This window comes from Lontra canadensis, unplaced genomic scaffold (genome assembly GCF_010015895.1).
Source record: "Lontra canadensis isolate GAN:19392208 unplaced genomic scaffold, GSC_riverotter_1.0 scaffold21, whole genome shotgun sequence".
Taxonomy (NCBI): domain Eukaryota; kingdom Metazoa; phylum Chordata; class Mammalia; order Carnivora; family Mustelidae; genus Lontra; species Lontra canadensis.
Window position 1 is genome coordinate 3024722 of NW_022631015.1, and position 19154 is coordinate 3043875.

Sequence of the window (19154 nt, forward strand, 5' to 3'; positions counted from 1 at the left end):
TTCCCTGCCTGCATGAGGGCATCTCAGAGAGGCCATATTCTCACTGCTGAATCCATCTGAGGACACCAGAAATCAAAGCATAGAGTTTGGGGAGGGTCCTTGAGAAAGTCACAAAGGAAGGCGGGCTATCAAATGAGGTAGCATAAACTAGAAAGAGCTGGGGAAAAAAGGAAAAGATAATTAGCCCAAACTGCTCACCAGCACCTTTCTCTCTCACACATGCACACACACACCAGGCTCTGGTTCATGTACCTCTCTGCCTTCTAGGGGATATCCTTGGCCTTGAACATTCCTCTTCTTTGATTAAGCTTTTTCTTTTCAGAAAATTGTAGACTCCCGTGTCATTTAAGAAACAACCCAGAGGGGCATGTGGGGCATGTGGGTGGCCAGCTGGTTGAGCTGGTTAAGTCACACCCTTGATCTCAGCTCTGGGCTTGATCTCAGGGTCCTGGAGCCTACGAAAGAGAAAGAAACAAAATGAAACAAAAAGAAAATAGAAGAGGAGAGGAGAAAAGAGAAGAGAAGAGAAGGAGAGGAGAGGAAAGGAAAGAAAAAGAGGGAGGGAAAGAAGGGAGGGAGGGAGGGGGAGAGAGAGAGAAAGAAAGAAAGTACAGAGACAGCCCCTCTGCCCTTTATTCAGAATCCTGCACCGGGAACATTCTGCCAAACTACAGTGCAGTATCGCAGCCAGGATACTGACATTGACACGGTCCCATACAGAATATTTCCATCACCACAAGGGTCCCTGTTGTTCCCAGTTACCCTCTTCCTAAACCCTGGCAACCACTAACCTGTGCTCCATTTCTGTAATTTGTCATTTCAAGAATGTCACATAAAGTAAGTCCTACAGCGTGGAACCTCTTGAGACTGGCTCTTTTCACTCAGCATAATTTTCTGGAGAGTCTCACAGGCTGTTGGGTGTTCGTTGCTTTTCATTGCTAAGTACTACGCCGTGGACCCGCCTTTTTTAACCTGGACACCTAACCAGGGATGGAGAAGGGAAGACGCTCACGGAAGGAGGGCTTCCCCTCCCCAGCCCGGGTCCAGAGCCACTGCTACAGGTGTGGGGCGGGGCACAGGTCAGGACCGCCCAGGCGGGGGGAGGTGCTGGGACAAGGGAGTGCCGGGGCTCTGAGGACCCGCGGGGCAGCGCCAGTGCACGCGGCCTGGCAGCGCGGAGCGCAGCCGCAGTTGGGCGCCCAGCGGACGTCTTAGAGTGCGGGGCCTCGGGGGCTGGAAGCTAGCTCGGACGCCGGGGGCTTTCCTCCTGAAGGCGGAGGTCTGAGACCTGCAGCTGCTTCTCCGGGTCCTGCGCTGCCCTCAAGGTGAGGGCCTTCCCTCGCCAGGGTGCGGGGCGTTGGCGCGGGATGAGGGTTGGGGGGCACTTTCCGGGACGCTGCGGTCCGCGCCGCGGGCCATTCACCCTTGGACCCTGGCACTGTACTTACCTCTTACCGTGTGCTCGGTCCGGTTGTGAGTGTTTAGCCGAATCGTCTCCTCTAACGGGCCCTCTGCCCTAGGAGGTACGTGGTATGATTACCCTCGTGTTAAAAATGAAACAGGCCGCCCAGGGTCGGTGTGGACAGGACGTGCCATCATTTAGGCCCGCGGAGCACCGGCCAGGGCTACGCTGGCCGCAGGGAGCCGCCTCTGTTTTGGCTCCTGGCTGTCTGTAGCAGATCCTAGAAAAATAGTCTTCAGCCTTTTGTCTTCCTGAGAATATTAGCTAAAGGAATGAAAAGGAATATGTATTAAAGGAGACATCGGCTAGCAGTGCTGTTTATAGTTGGGAGGGGAAACAAATAACTTGGGTGCCCAGTAAGAGAAATGCGCACATTTGGGCATGCATACATGTTTTTAAAAACTCTTAACCTTAAAAATAAAAGTGACAGTTATTTTACCAGCCAAAAAAAAAAAAAAAAAAAAAGGTTTATTTGGGAACTGCGGAGATTTGCCGTCTGGAACAAGCAAGCTCAGGTAAAGCCACAGGCAATTGCCCAGAAGGAACAGGAGCAATGCTGGGAGAGGGGAGTTGGGAAGGCTGTTAGAACCAGAAAGTCCGCTGGAGCAACGCCAGAGTTCCAAGTATACTGGCTTCTCATTGGCTGAGTACGACAGCTTCCCCTTAGCTGGACTGTTGCTCGTCCAAGAGGAAACCTTTCTACTTCCTGCTGGGACACTTAGGTAGTATCTCTCTGCAAAGTGCATCTGTCTCTTTGGCTTGGATCTGCGGCTGACCAAGCGGTAACGTGCAAGGGCTGCTCCTGCTGGCCCCCGACTCCACTCTAAATGATCCTTCCTTTTATTAATTTTCACAGAAATCAAATGAAAATATTATAAATAGTTTCTGGGTACTCTGCGAATTAAGATGAAATAATATGCATGAAAATATCAGAGCCCATTTGGTATGGTATATATAGTTTAATAACCTGGTGACCAAACAAAAACAGTTATTTTACTAGCAAAATGAGTGTATTCAGGAATTGCAGAGGAATTCCAATGTGGGACCTGCAGGCTATGGCAAACCATAGGTCAGTCTGGAGAACAAAGGAGAGGAACAGAGGAACATTATAGAGAAAAAGGAGGCATTTGGGAAGAACTGCTTTAAACAAAGGTCTGTTGAGCCTCTTGGAGGAAGGAAAGAGTTCAGGGTGGTGATCCTTTCTGGTGGGCTGAGTTGTGGCAGTTTCTTACTAACTGGACTGTTGCTGGGCAAGGAGAAAAAAAAATCTTTCTTCCTCCCGCTGGGGCTATAAAATGAACGTCTTCCTGTTCAGGAATGTAAGGTTTGCTGTGAGGGGAAGTATATGGGTGAGAGGTCCCCCTATGGGGTGTCCTGACTCCACTTCAAATGATATTTCCCTTTATTAACTTTCACACACCGCATGGTTCCTTTTTCTTTTTGAGCTGGGTAAGTGCCTTCTTCCTAACAAAGGAAACTGCCTCTGTGCAGGAGGGTGTTAAGCAAGGTGAGTGGGGAGAGCGTTGAAGAGCACTGGACAGCTACTAAGGATCCTGGCTTGGAGTCTCTTCTCTGATTTTGGACAAGTCGTTCACTTCCTGGGTCTGTGTCTTACCCTCTACAAATAGAAGAATGGACGAGATGGGGAGTCATGAACTCAAATGCCTCTGGCGGCCAGGCAATATGGATGTAAATATGGAAACTGGGTCAAGCAAAACAGCAGTGAATGGTGAGGCCTGGGGATACAAAAGAATGCATGCATTGTCATGGACATTAAAATTAAAGCGTTTTATCCAAACCCAAATAGAATCTCAGGATAAGGTGTTCCCAAAGCCGGCTGTGACACTGATAACCTTTTCAAAAGTAATCAGATCCTGGCGCCTGGGTGGCTCAGTGGGTTGAGCCTCTGCCTTCGGCTCAGGTCATGATCTCAGGATCCTGGGATCTAGCCCTGCATCGGGCTCTCTGCTCAGCGGGGAGCCTGCTTCCCTGTCTGTCTCTGCCTGCCTCTCTGCCTACTTGTGATCTCTCTGTCTCTATCAAATAAATAAAATCTTAAAAAAAAAAAAAAGTAATCAGATCCTGCCATTCTCCTGCTTAAGATGCTGCAGTGGCTCTCCGTTAGTCTGAGTAAGATCCTTTCCCCAGCCTACAGACCCCACCTCACCTCTCTGACCACATCTCCCACCATCCAACTTTTTTTTTTTTTTTTTAAAGGCGAAGGCTAGTCAGACAGGCTTTCTTGAACACTCCAGGCCAGTTCTTACCTCAGGCCTCTTTCTTGCCATTCCCTCTGCCTAAACCTCTGATATTTGCATGACTGGGTCCCTAACATCATTCACATCCTTATTCCCAGAGATACTTTCCTGGAGCTCCTATCTAAAATAGCAAATGTATCCCATGCCATTTTAGTCACAAAAAGACTTTGTTTTCTTATCACTATCTCTGTTACTTAGCATTATTATTAGTACTTACCACTATCTTGAATATTATGGTTGCCTTCTTTGCCTGCTGGTTTTGTCTGCCCAGCTTCCCCCTCCTCCAGCTGAGAGTATAAAGTTCCATTCTTGCCTGTCTTGTTCACTGCTGTAGCCTCCCCAACCAGGCGCAGTACTTGGCCAGAGTCCTCCTATCAGTCGGTGACCCAGCTGAACGAATGCATAGATTGGAATTGTGTTCCATTCACTGCTCTTGATGGACAGTCAACTCCAGGCAGCTTAACCACGATTCCACGTTTGCTCTCCCGTATGAAGAAGTCTGAAGGTTGCAATTCATAACCGCCTCACAGCCCCAAGGAAGCATCAGGAATCCAGGTTCCTTTCATATCTCTGCGCTGCCGTCCTTAGTCCAGAGCGTCTACCCCCATGACAACAAATTAATGACAGAGCCCTAGCTGTCATTCCACAGTGCGGCTCAGAGGAAGGCCAGTGGCCGGGGCTGAAATGGTGCCCTCACCCTCCTCGCCCCTCCCGGGTCAGCCCTTTTAAGGATATGTCCTTGGAGCCACATGTAATGGCTTCTCCCTCACTTCTTTGGCCACCCCTGAGTGGAAGACTGGGAAATGGAGGGACTAGCTGGACACACTGACACCTGAGTAAATTCAAGCACTGTTGGTGAAAAACAGGAGGGGATGTTGGATAGCCAAAGACGCAGATTCCCAACTGTTGAGTCAGTAGTCAACTTGAGCAAATGGGCAGGATTTAAACTCACCTTTGAGGTATGATGGTGTTGGCGTTCCCACCCTCTGTCTGACCAGAGCTCTTTGCCCCAGCTCCAGTTAAGCATCCTGCCTGCCCTTGACTCAGTTCCGGCCACTATTATTTAAATCTCTTTTTCTTTCTGTCCCTGGGACAGCCTACCTGGGCCAGAGCCCATTCCCCTGCAGCCCACCCTCACTTCTTGGCAGCATTCTGCATACCTCAGCCCTTGACCCACAGCTCCCGGACAGCCGGAGGCGTGGAGGGCCCAGGAAGAGGCTAAATGAGGCCCTGCTCCAGATTCCAGTTGTGACCATGGATAAGCCTGTTTTCTGTCTCTCTGTTCTTGTTACCCGATAAAGATGCACTGATATGTTTAAATTGTCATTTGATGGGGCGCCTGGGTGGCTCAGTTGGTCAAGCAGCTGCCTTCGGCTCAGGTCATGATGCCAGGGTTCTGGGATCGAGCCCCACATAGGGCTCCCTGCTCCATGGGGAGTCTGCTTCTCCCTCTCCTCTGCTTGCTGCTCTGCCTGCTTGTATTCTCTCTCTTTGTATCAAATAAATAAAAAAAATCTTAAAAAATTGTCATTTGATACAACATGCATCCCACAGCATCTCCACACTGACCCTGAGCCACAGGCTCTGTGTGGGCTGTTTCTTCTGGCAGAGGGAGCAGGCTTGTTGGAGGGGTCTTGTCTTTCCCAGAATGAAACTGATTATTTGAGAGCTGGCTAGCCTGGAGTAAGGATTCAGGCTTCTCTTGTGCCTTTGAGGCCTTCTCGGGAGAACTAATATTTTTCCAGAGCCTTATTACGTGCAGGCCACCATGTCTTGTCTGTCTTGCTCTTCTCAACCTTGCTGGGACTTTGCAGACCACAGTAGATATGGTAACTGAATTTCTGACCAACACCCCTGACCTTTGTCTGTTCCGCTGTGTTGATTACTGGTGGGTGGGGACATGGAAATGTGGGAGAGGGAGGAAGGACACAGAAACATGTCTCCTGCTTCTTATCATATCTCATTTTCTAGGACCTCTTTGTTTTGACTACCTTCATGGAAGGTTCCGAGTCCTCAAAAAAAAAAAAAAAAAAAAAAAAGTCTTGGTTTTGGCACCCTGCATGATATGTCCTCTGAGGCTGAAATCTTCAAGTGGTTCCTTGCCCCTCTTGAGAAAGCTTTTTTCATACCCATCCACATGTCCTTCCTGAGGCCTGCCGTTGGTAGACTGACCTCACCACATCTGTCCCCTTCCCTCACGTGTTTGTGTTCTCTTCCAGATTGTTGGTGTTGCTGAGCAGAGCCACCGACCACAGCTGAAGGCCTGCAGCTTGCCCTCTGAATCCTTCCGTGCCCAGGATTAACAGCAGACACTCCCTTTGGTAGTAGTCAGAGTGGAAGAATTCATCATCTTAGAACATGGCAGGTGACTGTAACCTATGGGGGAGATAAGCTTTTTAAAAAAAAAAAAAATTTTAATTAGAAATTAAATGTGTTATAAAAACCCAAACAACACTGAAATGTTTTGTTTTTAACATGAATCACTATTTGGAATTATCTTGTTTTGTATTTTCTTGTTCTGTTGTGCATTTCAAACCCCACCAGACTATAAGTTCTTCAAAAATGGCAGCCATACTTATCTTATTTTTGCTCTGCCTCTAGTCTCTGGAATGATACCCAGGCTATGGTAGTGCTCATAAATACTTATACTGAGTGAGTGAACCTCAGAAGTAACCATGGTTTAAAATTCAGCATGACTCAATTTTTATTCTTGTCCCTGCTCACACGCACACATGCACACACACACACACACATACCATTCTGCAGCTTATTGTTCCTCTCAACAATATGGCATAAAAATTCTTAATTTCAAGGGGACACTAGGGTGGCTCAGTCGGTTAAGCATCTGCCTTCGGCTCAGGTCATGATGCCAGGGTCCTGGGATCGAGCCCCATATTGGGCTCCCTGCTCAGCGGAAAGCCTGCTTCTCCCTCTCCCTCTGCCTGCTGCTCCCCCTAATTATGCTTTCTCTTTCTCTGTCAAAAATTCTTCATTTTAGAATGTAAGGACCCACCTTACTTGACACAGTCTGGTGTAGACTCGGGCTTCTGACCCTGAGCACTACTGACATCCTGGGCCAATGACCCTTTGGTATGGTGTGTCCTGTCCATTGTAGGATGTCTAGCAGCTCTCCCGGTATCTATCTACCAGATGCCAGCTGCACTCTCCCTAGCAGTGACAACTCAGAGTGTCTCCAGACATTGTGAGCTGTCCCCCTGGGAGGGGATACCGCCCCCACCTGAGAACCACTGATGTGGATGTTTCATTTGTATCCATTGGTAGAGTTCCTATGTCACCAGTGAGTCTGAGAAGTTAAAATAAAAATGTTAACCATTAACCTAAGCCCTTGAATCCAACCTTTATACCCAGTTGAGTGCCTGAAACTGCTTCAAACTAACATTGGTATTTCCTCCTTAGGGGCCTAAAACGAAAAATTTAAATCAAGAGTTCAAACATTTTAGTCTTTGACATTACCGAGGACAAATTTAAGCAAATGACCAAAGCCGCCTCCCAGAATAAATCAGTACATGACCTCCCAGAATCTTCTGAATGAGGGAGATGTGCTTCAGAGGCTTGGTGTTAATGACACAGGCAGGACTTATAAAGCTGAGACTCTTCATAGAGACTTTACATCAGCCTTGTCACTCAAAGCGGGCTCTGTCTAGACCCTGCCTCCCTCTGGGGTTAGGGGTCTGATTTTCCCTGCCTGGTTTACTCGTCCCATTTCTGTGGGCCTGAAGGAGAAGGAGACAGAGCTGTCCATAGCCGATGCCTGCCAAAGTAGGGTTAGCTGGAGAAATTCGTCATGGTAGCTTTCACTTTTGGTGTTTGTCAACAGGGCGGAAACCTCTGATAGACGATAACTGCTATAGCTCGGGCCTTTCAAGAAATTCATGTGTTATTTTTGAGGAATCCTAATTTGACCCATTTTATATCTGTGCATTAGTAAACTCAGGCAACCACGAGCTATGTTATAACTGGACTCTTAAAACTGTTCATTACGTGAAAACTGTTACCTGTGACAAAGGTTGGTATTTCCTAACTTGAACCTGTGTTCCAACTACGCTGGACCAACACAAAAACTACGTTTTGTTGTTATCTTAGTCTTCTTGGAATTTTGACCAAGAGGAATTGTTCTTCAGGAGAAATCATTTCTTTTCCGATACAGGCAAGAAAGTGCTCATTGTCTATGCCCACCAAGAACCCAAGTCTTTAAATGGGTCCTTGAAGAAAGTGGCAGTAGAGGAACTCAGCAAGCAGGGCTGCACCGTCACCATCTCCGATCTGTACGCCATGGACTTCGAGCCGCGGGCCACCAGGAAGGATGTCATCGGTGAGTCATGGGCTGAATGGTGTTTGTTGTTTGAACTTTGGGGTGAGATTTTATTTATTTATTTATTTATTTATTTATTTGAGAGAGAGACAGAGCACGAGCTGGGTGAAGGGCAGAGAGAAAAGCAGACTCCCTGCTGAGCAGGGAGCCCGATGCGGGGCTCAATCCCAATGACCTGAGCTGAAGGCAGACGCTTAACCGACTGAGCCACCCTGGCACCCCTGTTTCTTTTAACTTTGTTTTTTCTAATTTTTAAATGGAAAAAATGTTTTGACAAAACTAACCACTGCACACGGTACCCAGTTCTCAAGTTGGGAGAGTCTACATGGCAGATCTTTTTCCCATCCCTGTCCCACCAGGGCGTTCACTTGTCTCTGTGTCCCTCCAGAGTTATCTGTGCTATGGAACGCAGTTACAGGGATAGTCTCCATTTTCTCTCCACTTTGTTTCAAAACGGTAGCATATTTTACAGGTGTTGCACATTGCGTGTGTTTTCACTGCCCAGAGTTCACTGTGTGGAGGTGTCATAGTTCAAGTAGCCCCTACTGCCCTGGCATTTCAGATCATTCCTGATCTTTTCCTGTTACACACAGAGCTATAAGGAAGAATCATGGCCATGTGTGTTTTTCTACGTATCCAGGTGTATCTAGAGGTAGAATTGCTGGTCAGAGGGAAGGTGCAGTCTTGATTTTTGTAGATAATATCAGATGGTAAATGGACCAGTTTACAGTCACACCGACATGTTTGCAAATGCTCATTTCCTCTGCATGACCGATTTTGATAAATTCCAGTCTGTCAGGTAAAGAATGGCCTCCCAGTATAGTTCTGATGTGCCTTTCTCTCATTGTAAGTAAGCTTTACTCCCTGTGTTTATGTAAGAAGCATTTTCTCTTTTTCGCAGCTGCATTGAGACATAGTTGACAAAATTTATATATACTTAAGGTATACAGCATGAGGGGTTTTGGGGGGTTTTTTCCTGGTATTTTTAAAATTATTAGTTTCAGAGGTAGCGTTTAGTGATTCATCAGTTGCATCTAACGCCCCGTGCTCATTACACCAAGTGCCCTCCTTCATGCCCATCACCCAGTTACCCCATCCCCCTACCCACCTCCCCTTCAGCAACCCTCAGTTTGTTTCCTGTAGTTGAGAGTCTCTTGTGGTTTGTCTCCCTCTCTATTTTCATCTTACTTAATTTTTCCTTCCCTTCCCCGTGTTTATCTGTTTTGTCTCTTAAATTCCACATATGAGGGAAATCATATGGTATTTGTCTTTTTCTGACTGACTTATTTCCCTTAGCATAATATTCTCTAGTTCCATTCATATGTTGCAAATGGCAAGACTTCTTTTTGATGGCTGAGTGGTATTCCATTGTATATACGGACCCCATCTTCTTTATCCAATCCTCTGTCGATGGACATCTCAGCTCTTCCCATAGTTTGGCTGTAGTGGACATTGCTGCTGTATACACTGGGGTGCAGGTGCCCCTCCAAATCACTGTGTTTGTATCCTCTGGAAAAATATCTAGTAGTGCAGTTGCTGAGCCTTAGGGTAGCTCTATTTTTAACTTTTTGAAAAACCTGTATACTATTTTCCAAAAGTGGCTGCACCAGCTTGCATTCCCATCAACAGTGTAAGAGGGTTCCCTTTCACCACATCCTCTCCAGCACTTGTCATTTGCTGTCTTGTTGATTTTAGCTATTCCGACTGGTACGAAGTGGTCTCTCATCGTGGTTTTGATTTGTATTTCCCTGACGCCGAGGGATGTGGAGCATTTTTTTCATGTGTCTGTTGGCCATTTGTATGTGTTCTGTGGAAGAATGTCTGGTCATGTCTTCTGCCCATTTCTTGACTGGATTTTTTTTTTTTTAACAACATGATGTTTTGCATGCATTTTCTAAAATACTCTTTTTGAAAAGTGAGATACTTTTAGCTTTATATTTAGTATTTTATAATTATAAATGTTTATATTAACAAAATTTAAATATTTTATATTCCTTACTCATTATTCTCCTATGTCTCTTATTGGTTTTAAAGAGCTCTTTATATATTAAAAAATTAGTTTCTTATGTGGGATATGAATTGTAAACAGACAATTTTTACTTAATATGTGTTTTGTTTTGACTTTGCTTATGTTGGTTTTGTTTTTTCCATGTAGGATTTTATTTACCTAGTTAGCTTTTGATCAGTCTTTTTCTTCCATGACTTCTAGATTTTGTGTCACGCTTATATAAATTCTAAGATTTTTTTTTTAATTTTATAGTCTTGTCTAGTGTTTGACACATTTTACTTTAAAAAAATATTTTATCTACTTAAAATTTATTTTGGTATGGGTCCAATATTTTTTCTAAGAACTCACTTGTTGTCTCATAATCATTTATTGCATGATCCAGCCCCTAAATTAAAATGCCACCTTCACTGTGATTTTACTTCTCATGTACCTTTGATTCTGTTCTACACTTTGTATTCTATTGGGTTTTGTTTTTTTTTTCCTGTCTGTTCATGGATTTAGTACAGCATGGCTTTAATTATTTTGGAAAGTGATACAGTATCTGATAGAATTAGGTTGCCATGTTTGCCTTATTTTCTATTTTTCTAGCTAGTTTACTTTACTTTTCTATAAAATCTTTTGAATTAACTTTCCAGATTCAGGAAGTAACCTGATGATATCTTTATTGAGATTCCATTAAACTTACAGATGAACTTCCATTATACTGATCCTACCCAGGAGAAGGTATGACTTTTCATTTGCTCCCGTCTTCCTGAACAACCCTGCAGCTCTTCATACAGATCTTGCATAATACTTGAGTTGGTTTTCGTTTCTCTACGTGAAGAGGGATAATCTCTGTGTGCCTGTTTGTGTGCCTGCGAGTGTGTGTGTACCCAGCCACGACTAATTTTCTTACTGTTTGTAGTAGATTTTTAGCTCATTCTCTGGGGCTTTCTGGATATACCATCAGATCATCTGCAAATAATGATAATTTCACCTCAGCCTTTCCAGTATTCAATACCTTTAATTTCTTTCTGTTTATAATTGTGTTAGTGATAATCCCAAGGTTTAATATTTAATATCGATGGTAATAGCTGACATCCTGTATCTTCTTGTCTTTCTTCCGTTTTAATAAATCAGTCATTCATTTTCACTTAAGGAACAACAGAGCAGGGACTGGGAAAACAGACTCTTTCTTTTTTTTTTTTTAAGACTCTTATGTTTTTAAGTGGATAAAGTAACACAAGCTTATTTTTAAAAATATTTTAAAATATACTGAATAAGATGAACATATAGGGTAAGAAGTGCAGCCCCTTTTCATACATACTCCATAGTCCGACCCTGTCCATGGAGACAAATTAGTTTAACTTTTTGGTGTAGATCATTGTGGATCTTACTTTAAATATCAACAAGGGTACATATCCATGTAAATTATAGTTTCAAAACTCTATGGATACAGATGTAAATGGTGCCACGTCATGGGACTTGCTTTTTATTCACTTAGATCTTGGGAAGTCTTAAGTTTTAAATGATTGCATAGCACTCCATGGGATGTAATATAACTTACTCACCAGTTCCCCTGCTGATTTATATCTATGTTGTTCCCACCTTTTATTTCAAGCTCTGTGCCAGTCTTTGTTTTATGGCTCTGGGTTTTCTGCCTTGCTTAGGAAGGCCTCCCCATACCCACACTTACAAAAGTATTCTTACTTTCCAATGATACTTAGATACCTTTACTTTGATATTTACTTTTGAAATTTACTTGGAATATATTCGGCCTACGTACCTCTTTTCATCTTTGTTCACCATCATCAGAACCACCCCAGGCCTGCTGTAGGTTCCACACATGGTGACTGGCCAAAACCCTACCTAGAACCTGCCTGAGAGAACACGACCTCTTGCCTGTAGCAGTTACCCTCTGGGTTTTCCTGTCAGTACAGAACCTCATACTCAGGAAATACTCAGTAGGTGTTTTTTGGATGAAAATCAAATACATGTAGATTAAAAGAGGAAGCAAGGAACGTTGACCTATTTCTAAAGTATGAGTCTATTTAAAGAGCTTGGATTCAGTCTTCCTTTCAGTTCCTCTCCACATGGCTGGGGGTGTGTCTGCTCCTTTCCAGACCCCATGTGGTGGAGTGATTCACACCTGGCCTGGTCGTCCCACCTCTGCTGCCACCAAAACCTCTGTGGTATGGAACTAGTCACTGAGCCTCTCTAAAGTCTCAGTTTCCTCTTTGGTAGACTGGGACTTACACTTCCCAGTTGTTATAAAGACGGAAAGGGCAATGTGTGTGGAGCACAGCACCTGATAGGTAGAGGGTCCTCAGTGAATGGTAAGCTGGGATTGATGAATCCTTTTTGTTGACAAGTTCCCAGTTAAAAACATAGATCAAAATAACTTATCATTTTGGTTGCCGTGGGCAGTGCTGTAAGTTCTACCGTAGCCCCCTCCTCCCACCCCCCACTGCTGCTGCCTAACTGTGCCTCCCCCACCTGGCTCGCTCTTGCATCCCTGCAGCTACACTGAGCTCGTGCACACCCACAGAGCATTCATGTATTTCCTGCCTACGCCACAGGGCTCCCCACAGGCAGGAGAAGTTCAAGCTCCACGAGAAGGCTCACAAGACATGGCCCATCTCTCTGCTCACATCATCTGCAGCCCCCCTGGCCTTTCACCCATTGCTTTGGAGGTTGCCTCATGGTGGCCCTTTCCTGGACAGGCCCGGTTGCTGGACACCCTGCCTTCTCTGTGTCTTATGCCCAGACTGTCCTGTCTCTTCCCTCCAGGGCACCTGGTGAACTCCCGCCCATCTTCAAAGCCTGGTTTACAAAGCTCATCACTAGCCCAAGCAAGCAGAGCCAGCCACTGCTGTACTGGGTTAGACCATATGCATCTTTATTATAAGATGGGAGGCTTCTCTGGAAGTAACATTAGATGGAGCTAGCTTGACTGTTGTCTTGTATATTCATCATGTGGTTATTATCTACTCTTACTGGACTTTGAGTCCCAGATGAGAACAGTAGCTTCTTCTCTTTTTATTTCCGTAGCCTGACCCCCAGGGCCCAGCACCTGGTGGGGTCTCAGTGAATGTCCGGCCACTTGCTTTAGGGAGTCCAGGTAATGGGGATGCCAGTGGGATTGGCCAGGACGGGCTGTGGGTGCGCATATGAGAGTGAGAACATTTGGCCTTTTCTTCTCCAGGTGCCCTCTCTAATCCTGAGTTTTTCAACTATGGGGTGGAAGCATATGAAGCCTTTAAGAGGAGGTGTCTGGCCAGTGACATAACTGACGAACAGAAAAAGGTTCAGGAAGCTGATCTAGTGATATTTCAGGTTTGTTTTGTCTCCAATTATTATAACAAATTAGATTCATTCCATATACAAGCTCTTTCCAAATATTGAGTCGCACACTTCTAAGAAATGGTATTAATGTTGTTAGCACATTTGCACACTTACTTATGTCTAATTAAGTAAGGAGATCCGTGTAGCCAATATTCATTCAAGATCCTGACTCCCAAGTAAGTAGTAAGGAATTCCCCTGTAGCCCAGCGCTCTGAGAAGCATCTGCATCGTGTAGGGGGACTTGCCTTCATTCCCTTCTGCTCCCCACCCCACATAGGCAGAGGCTGCGTGAAAACCAGATTTGTTGACGCAAGGTAATTTGGTCTAAATGCAACTCCTGCCCTAAATATCTCAATTATTAAGAGGAAAGTCATCTTTTGTTTTCTTCCTGTCACTGGTTTCCTCACCAACCCACCTGTGCACTCATTAACAAATTGCCCCAGCTTAGGACTCCCTGCAGAGAGAACTGGGCCGGGATCCTGCTTCTGTGGTTTCTAACTCATCCCGACCACACACCCCCCCCCCTTCCCCAGCTAGACAGGCATGTGTACCCACAGGGGGAATGGTGAGCCTGGCAGCAAAGTAAGCGTGCTTTGGGGGAGCTGTTGGGTTGACAGAAATCCAAGTCAACTAAAAAAAAGAAATTTATTTTCAGGGCCCTGATCCCTTGGGTCTCGTGGAAGCCAAGGACAGGCTAGCTGGGCTTCAGGGACCTTTCTGCCCTCTCACTCTGATTCTCCTCTGCTGCTCCCCACATGCAGGCTCTGTCCTCTTGCTGCACACCACGGACTGGGGGCTCTAGGTCCGGAATCTCCAAGATGGATCTGATGGGTCCCAGTTGTCTCTGTTACCAACACAGAGGAAAGGCGGGGAGTGGGTGAGAGAACAAGACCCCCACGTGCCGGGGAGGGGTGAGGCTGCGACCAGTTTCCAGGTGAAACAACATGTCCAGAAGGCAAAGTTCACAAACCCTTGGTAAAATAACCCGACCCGCGTGGGAGAAGGGAATGCTTCAGCCCTCCTCTTCTGCCCCACCCAGGCTAGCTACGTCTAGACGCCCACTCCTGGCCCCTTCCCTTTCTTTCCCAGGCAACCTGGAGCGGCTAACCTGATCAGAGTGCGAATTGTGCTTCCATCCCAATTCTGCGTGGCTGGATCACGGTGCCACCGAGCGTGCTTGCCCCATGCTTTGTCATCCACAGGATAGTAGCCACACCTGGACAGTGAAGCTGTATCACAGCTGGCCCAGCAATCTGGGCCCATGGTCCAAGCAGAACCATACTGAGCTCTCTGACTCTTCTTTCCTGTCCCCTGGTTTCAGGCAACGTGGAGCCCGTCTCTCCTTTATCCCCGCTCCTGCACTCCTGGATAGCTAAAGCAAGCCAAGGCCTGTCCTTTCTGTACTCCTCTTTCTTTTTCGCTACTCCATCTCACAGCTCCTTTCCCTCTGCCTTTCCTCTTTTCCTGACGCTTTGCCCAGAGGGCCTGCATTGTAAGTGTACTGTTTTTCATTCAACATTAATAAGAACTTCATTCCTCACTACTACTTAGTAGTGATCACTACTCCCCATCACTCACTGAGCATTTACTCTGTTCTAAGCACTGTTTCGTGTCATGGAATCCTCCCCACGATGCTGTGGCCTAGTAAGATGTACTAGCCTTGTTGCCAGATGAGGAAAAGGAGGCACAGGGAGGCGAAGTAACTTGTCAGCATCACACAGCAGTGGGCCATGGAGTTTAAATTTCAATGCCAAGTACTGTATTAGATTTATAGCAAAAGCACATGAAACACGGGTTTCCCTCTGCCTTTGGTAACAGGTCATTATCTGCTCATCTCCTGTCATTTATGATGATTCTGGATATAGTGTAGGGGTTCTGTGGAGACCAGGATGGACTTCAGGTCGATCTTATTGCTGATGTGTAGAATCTGAGGTTATAAGGCTTTCGTTTGTGTCAAAATCCAGAGCTTCTCAGAACTTAACTCAGTCTGACTTCCAGAGGGCAGCAACTGGAAAGGGCCAGATTCTTTTCCATACCTTTCTCTGGTGCTCCTTGATTAGATCAGTCACAGGGACTGCTGCCACTGAGCTAGCGTCCAGAACTTCCTAGCACCATCTGCTCAAGGACCAGCCGATGGGGCTGTCCTGGTCGGGGGACACAGAGCCACCTGTAACAGCAACCAGGACCATGGTCAGCTCTGCCCCCCTGCCTACCATCACCCTGTCCATGCTGCATGCCCCCAAGCGAAGGGGAAGAAAGTCTCCTGGTCGTGCTGCCCTCTGGTTATACTCGCCTGCCCAGCCCGCTGGGAAGAGGAAGACAGTGGGATTCCTTCCAGATCAGCAAACCTGTCACGTCAGACAGCCTGCAGCATCCATTTTTCCCTGGTGTTGTGTCCACAGTTCCCGCTGTACTGGTTCGGCATGCCGGCTATCCTGAAGGGCTGGATGGACAGGGTCCTATGCCAGGGCTTTGCCTTTGACATCCCAGGATTCTACGACGCCGGTTTTCTCAAGGTACGTGCCCCAGCATACGGATCTCTGCATACTGGTGGGGGGCATCTCCTCAAGTCCTGTTTCTAGTTTGCTTTTTCATCAACAAACACTGATCGAGCACCAGCTGTGTGCAAAGCCCTCTGTGCTGTACTTGGGCAAGGAAAGCGTCATTTCTGAGGTCATGGGGCTTTTGTCTAGTGAGGAATATAGATGCATCTGCTGTGAACTGCACGGCGGGGCCAAGGAAGGCCCAGAGTTGGTGTCACGGGAGGGCTGCAGTGGGCCCCACGGTGTAAGCTCCAGCTCGGGCGAGGGCGTCTGCGCTGGAATGCAGAGTCAAGCCGGGGCCTCACATTTCTTCACCTCACAGCTTCACATTCCTCCTTGAAAAACAGGATAATATGATGTGTGTGGCAGAGAGAGCATTGCATGGAACCCAGTGCGTGCACAATGCAGTAGCGGTAAATTTGTTACTAAGTTCACTCCTTACTGAAATAAATAATGTCTTAATTCCGAAAGCCTCAGAAAATAAGGGCATGTAAGGAAGCCGTAGAGCCACGAGGTCCGCTGTGGATGGTGAAGTAATGCTGCCATTCCATGAGTGGTCCTGGCCAGGGGCCTGCTGCCTCATTGGCCCTCACAGCAGCCCAGGCGATCAGCATCTGGGCCTCGCCTGTCCACACCTGGCATCACACCCTGCTGTCTGCCAGAAGTCGGGGTGCAGCAGAGCCCCGTGTCCACTCAGTCTGGTCCCTTCCCTGTCCCCAGCGGCTGTGGTTGCTGCCTGTAGCTGGGTGTGTTCGAGGAGAATGTTATCATTTGTCCATTCCTGGAGGGACTGACCTCAGACTGGTCCTTCTGGTCCTTCTGCACCTTGCTGCCGGAGTCACATGGATTCGTTTTCTCCTCTGCAGAATAAATTGGCCCTCCTCTCATTAACCACGGGGAGCACAGCCGAGATGTACACGAAAACCGGAGTCAGTGGAGATTTCCGATACTTCCTGTGGCCCCTCCAGGTACCCACTGCACCCCTCACCCCCTCTGCTTCCCCTGCAGCCCCCCCCCCCAGGAGTCAGAGATGTGATGGAAGCCTGGAATCCAGACCATTTTTACTCCACCTGAATACAAGAAGTTAAAACATTTTGCCCTTTCAAATGCCTTACTTAGCACTGAAAAAGTGGGCCAATAGGGAAACACATATTTATTATAATGACAGCCTTTGACTTTGTTGGGTGGAAGCTAAGCTGAACTTGGTTAGCTGCTATCAGTCCCGTGAGTGTGTGCGGAGCACCAGGGCACTGTCTACACTGACGGGCGGTGCTTTGTGAAGGCGGCAACCCACTCAGACCCTGGCAAGAGGCGCCCCAGGGCCAGCAGCCCAGACAGCCTTCCACCTCCCTTAGGTGATGGTACATGGAGCTGGGGTCGTGCCCCATCCCCAGAGCTCACACCCCTCCCCGGGTTCCCGGGACTCTGGGCCTGCTCTCAGGTGGATACCCAGCTGCCTTTGTGCACCCCTGGACTGTCTGTGAAGGGGACAGCAGGGGACAGTGCATATGCAGGCAAACTGGGGTGTCCCCATGGGAGGCACCCCTTGCTGAGGGACTGAGCTGTGGGTCGGGGCAGAGGGAGCAGGCTCTGGGTCAGGCAGCCACATCCTGGCTCCAAGCTCCCAGGAAACCCAGAAGCCTAGAGGCAAACCATTCTTCTAGGATGTTATAAAGGGACTTTTGTCCAGCAGTAGGAGATCATATATTCAATAGCTTGTAAGCTTTCTTTAAAGATACGGACAGTGACCTGTGGGCCTCTTTCCCTCTGACTTACCCCTGGTAGGGCAAGCCTGGGTTTTAAGGCAAGGAGTGCAGAGAGGGGAGAGTGATATTTTCTAGTAAGAGCTGTCTTTGAAAAGATAGTGATTCATTTTGTGATGCTCTGTGGGAGAAAGTGATAACTTACAGGCCTGAACTTCCTCCTCCACAGGTCAACTCGTCTCTTAGGGGTCATGAGCCAAGCTTAAATTCTTCTGGTTTTTAAAAAATCTTTATATATTCTTTTCATTTTTCAAAAATACATATTAAGAAAAAAGAGTGAGAGTATAAAATATAAAAATAGAAAGTCCTCTTAATCCTCCCTAAAAATAATTACTTTCAATAATTTGATGTATTTCCTTATGGCCCGTATGTATTTTTACATGTGTATTTTTTATTAGCATTATTATGTTTATGTTTTTACATAAATGGTATACCACAAACACTGCTTCAGATTTCTTATTATTTTTCCTTGACACATCTTGAACAACCATACGTGGATATACACCATAGCTAGAATAATGTCACATAATCCACTGTATGAATGTACCATAATTTGCCTAATCGATCAAAACCATAAGGTTTACTGTCTGAGTCAGAAGGGAAGATTACAGATGAATCTCAATTATGATCGGAAGTTTCCAGCTGCCAGGAGTTCTTCACCTCACTTGCCCGCATCGTAAGGGTATAGGGCAGTTCGGTTGTCTTTGGTTACCTAGTAGCGGTGAAGTTGTTCTTTTCTTCTTTGAAGGCTTATTTCAGGTCCTTTCCCCCCTTTCGTTGTTTGCCTGAATGACACGGAAGGGATGCCGCTTCTGATCCGTTCTCTGCTTTCCTTGTGGCCGCAGCACGGGGCGTTGCACTTCTGTGGATTTAAAGTCCTCGCCCCGCAGATCAGTTTTGCTCCCGAGATTGCCTCAGAAGAAGAGAGGAAGGCCATGGTGGCGTCCTGGGCCCAGCGGCTGAAAACCATCTGGGAGGAGGAGCCCATCGACTGCACGCCTCCTTGGTATTTCGGGCAGTGACGCTTCACGCCACATCCACGTCTGCCCGCGCGTGCAGAGAGAAGATGCTCCCGTAATAAAACGAAGTTTTGACAGAGTGAGCTGGCGATATTTCCTGTCGGGCAGGACTGGGTGTCCTACAGCTGGTTACCCTGAATTCTCTTCCAGCTGAGCCTATTATTCATCTGGGCCCGCTTTTCTCTTCTGAGGTCTTTCCATCTCCCTGTGATCAACCTTCGCGGGTATTCCTGTTTTCAAACAGTTCTCCTGTCATGGCAGTTTTTTTCTTTTTCTTTATTTCATAACTCAACTTGGCAATTTCTGGTTTTTCATAGAAAGGTTGAATCTTTGATAGCTAGTGTTTCAGTGCTATGTGTGGACGTTTTTCTTCCATCTCTCGCTCTTTTTTTTTTTTCGTACACGCATGCATGGTGGCTTTAAAGTTTTCAGTGAACAGCTGTT

At 46.6% G+C, this 19154-nt stretch overlaps 1 protein-coding gene across 1 annotated transcript; it reads left to right on the forward strand.

The window, feature by feature from the left end:
- The first annotated feature begins 1219 nt into the window (after nt 1-1219).
- NQO2 (N-ribosyldihydronicotinamide:quinone reductase 2) lies at nt 1220-18790 on the forward strand. The gene is made up of 7 exons (XM_032861469.1): nt 1220-1325; nt 5940-6085; nt 7889-8053; nt 13246-13376; nt 15788-15901; nt 16795-16896; nt 18537-18790. The coding sequence occupies exons 2-7, from the start codon at nt 6079-6081 to the stop codon at nt 18711-18713; spliced, it is 696 nt and encodes a 231-aa protein (XP_032717360.1). The 5' UTR covers nt 1220-1325; nt 5940-6078; the 3' UTR covers nt 18714-18790.
- Nucleotides 18791-19154: the final 364 nt, after the last annotated feature.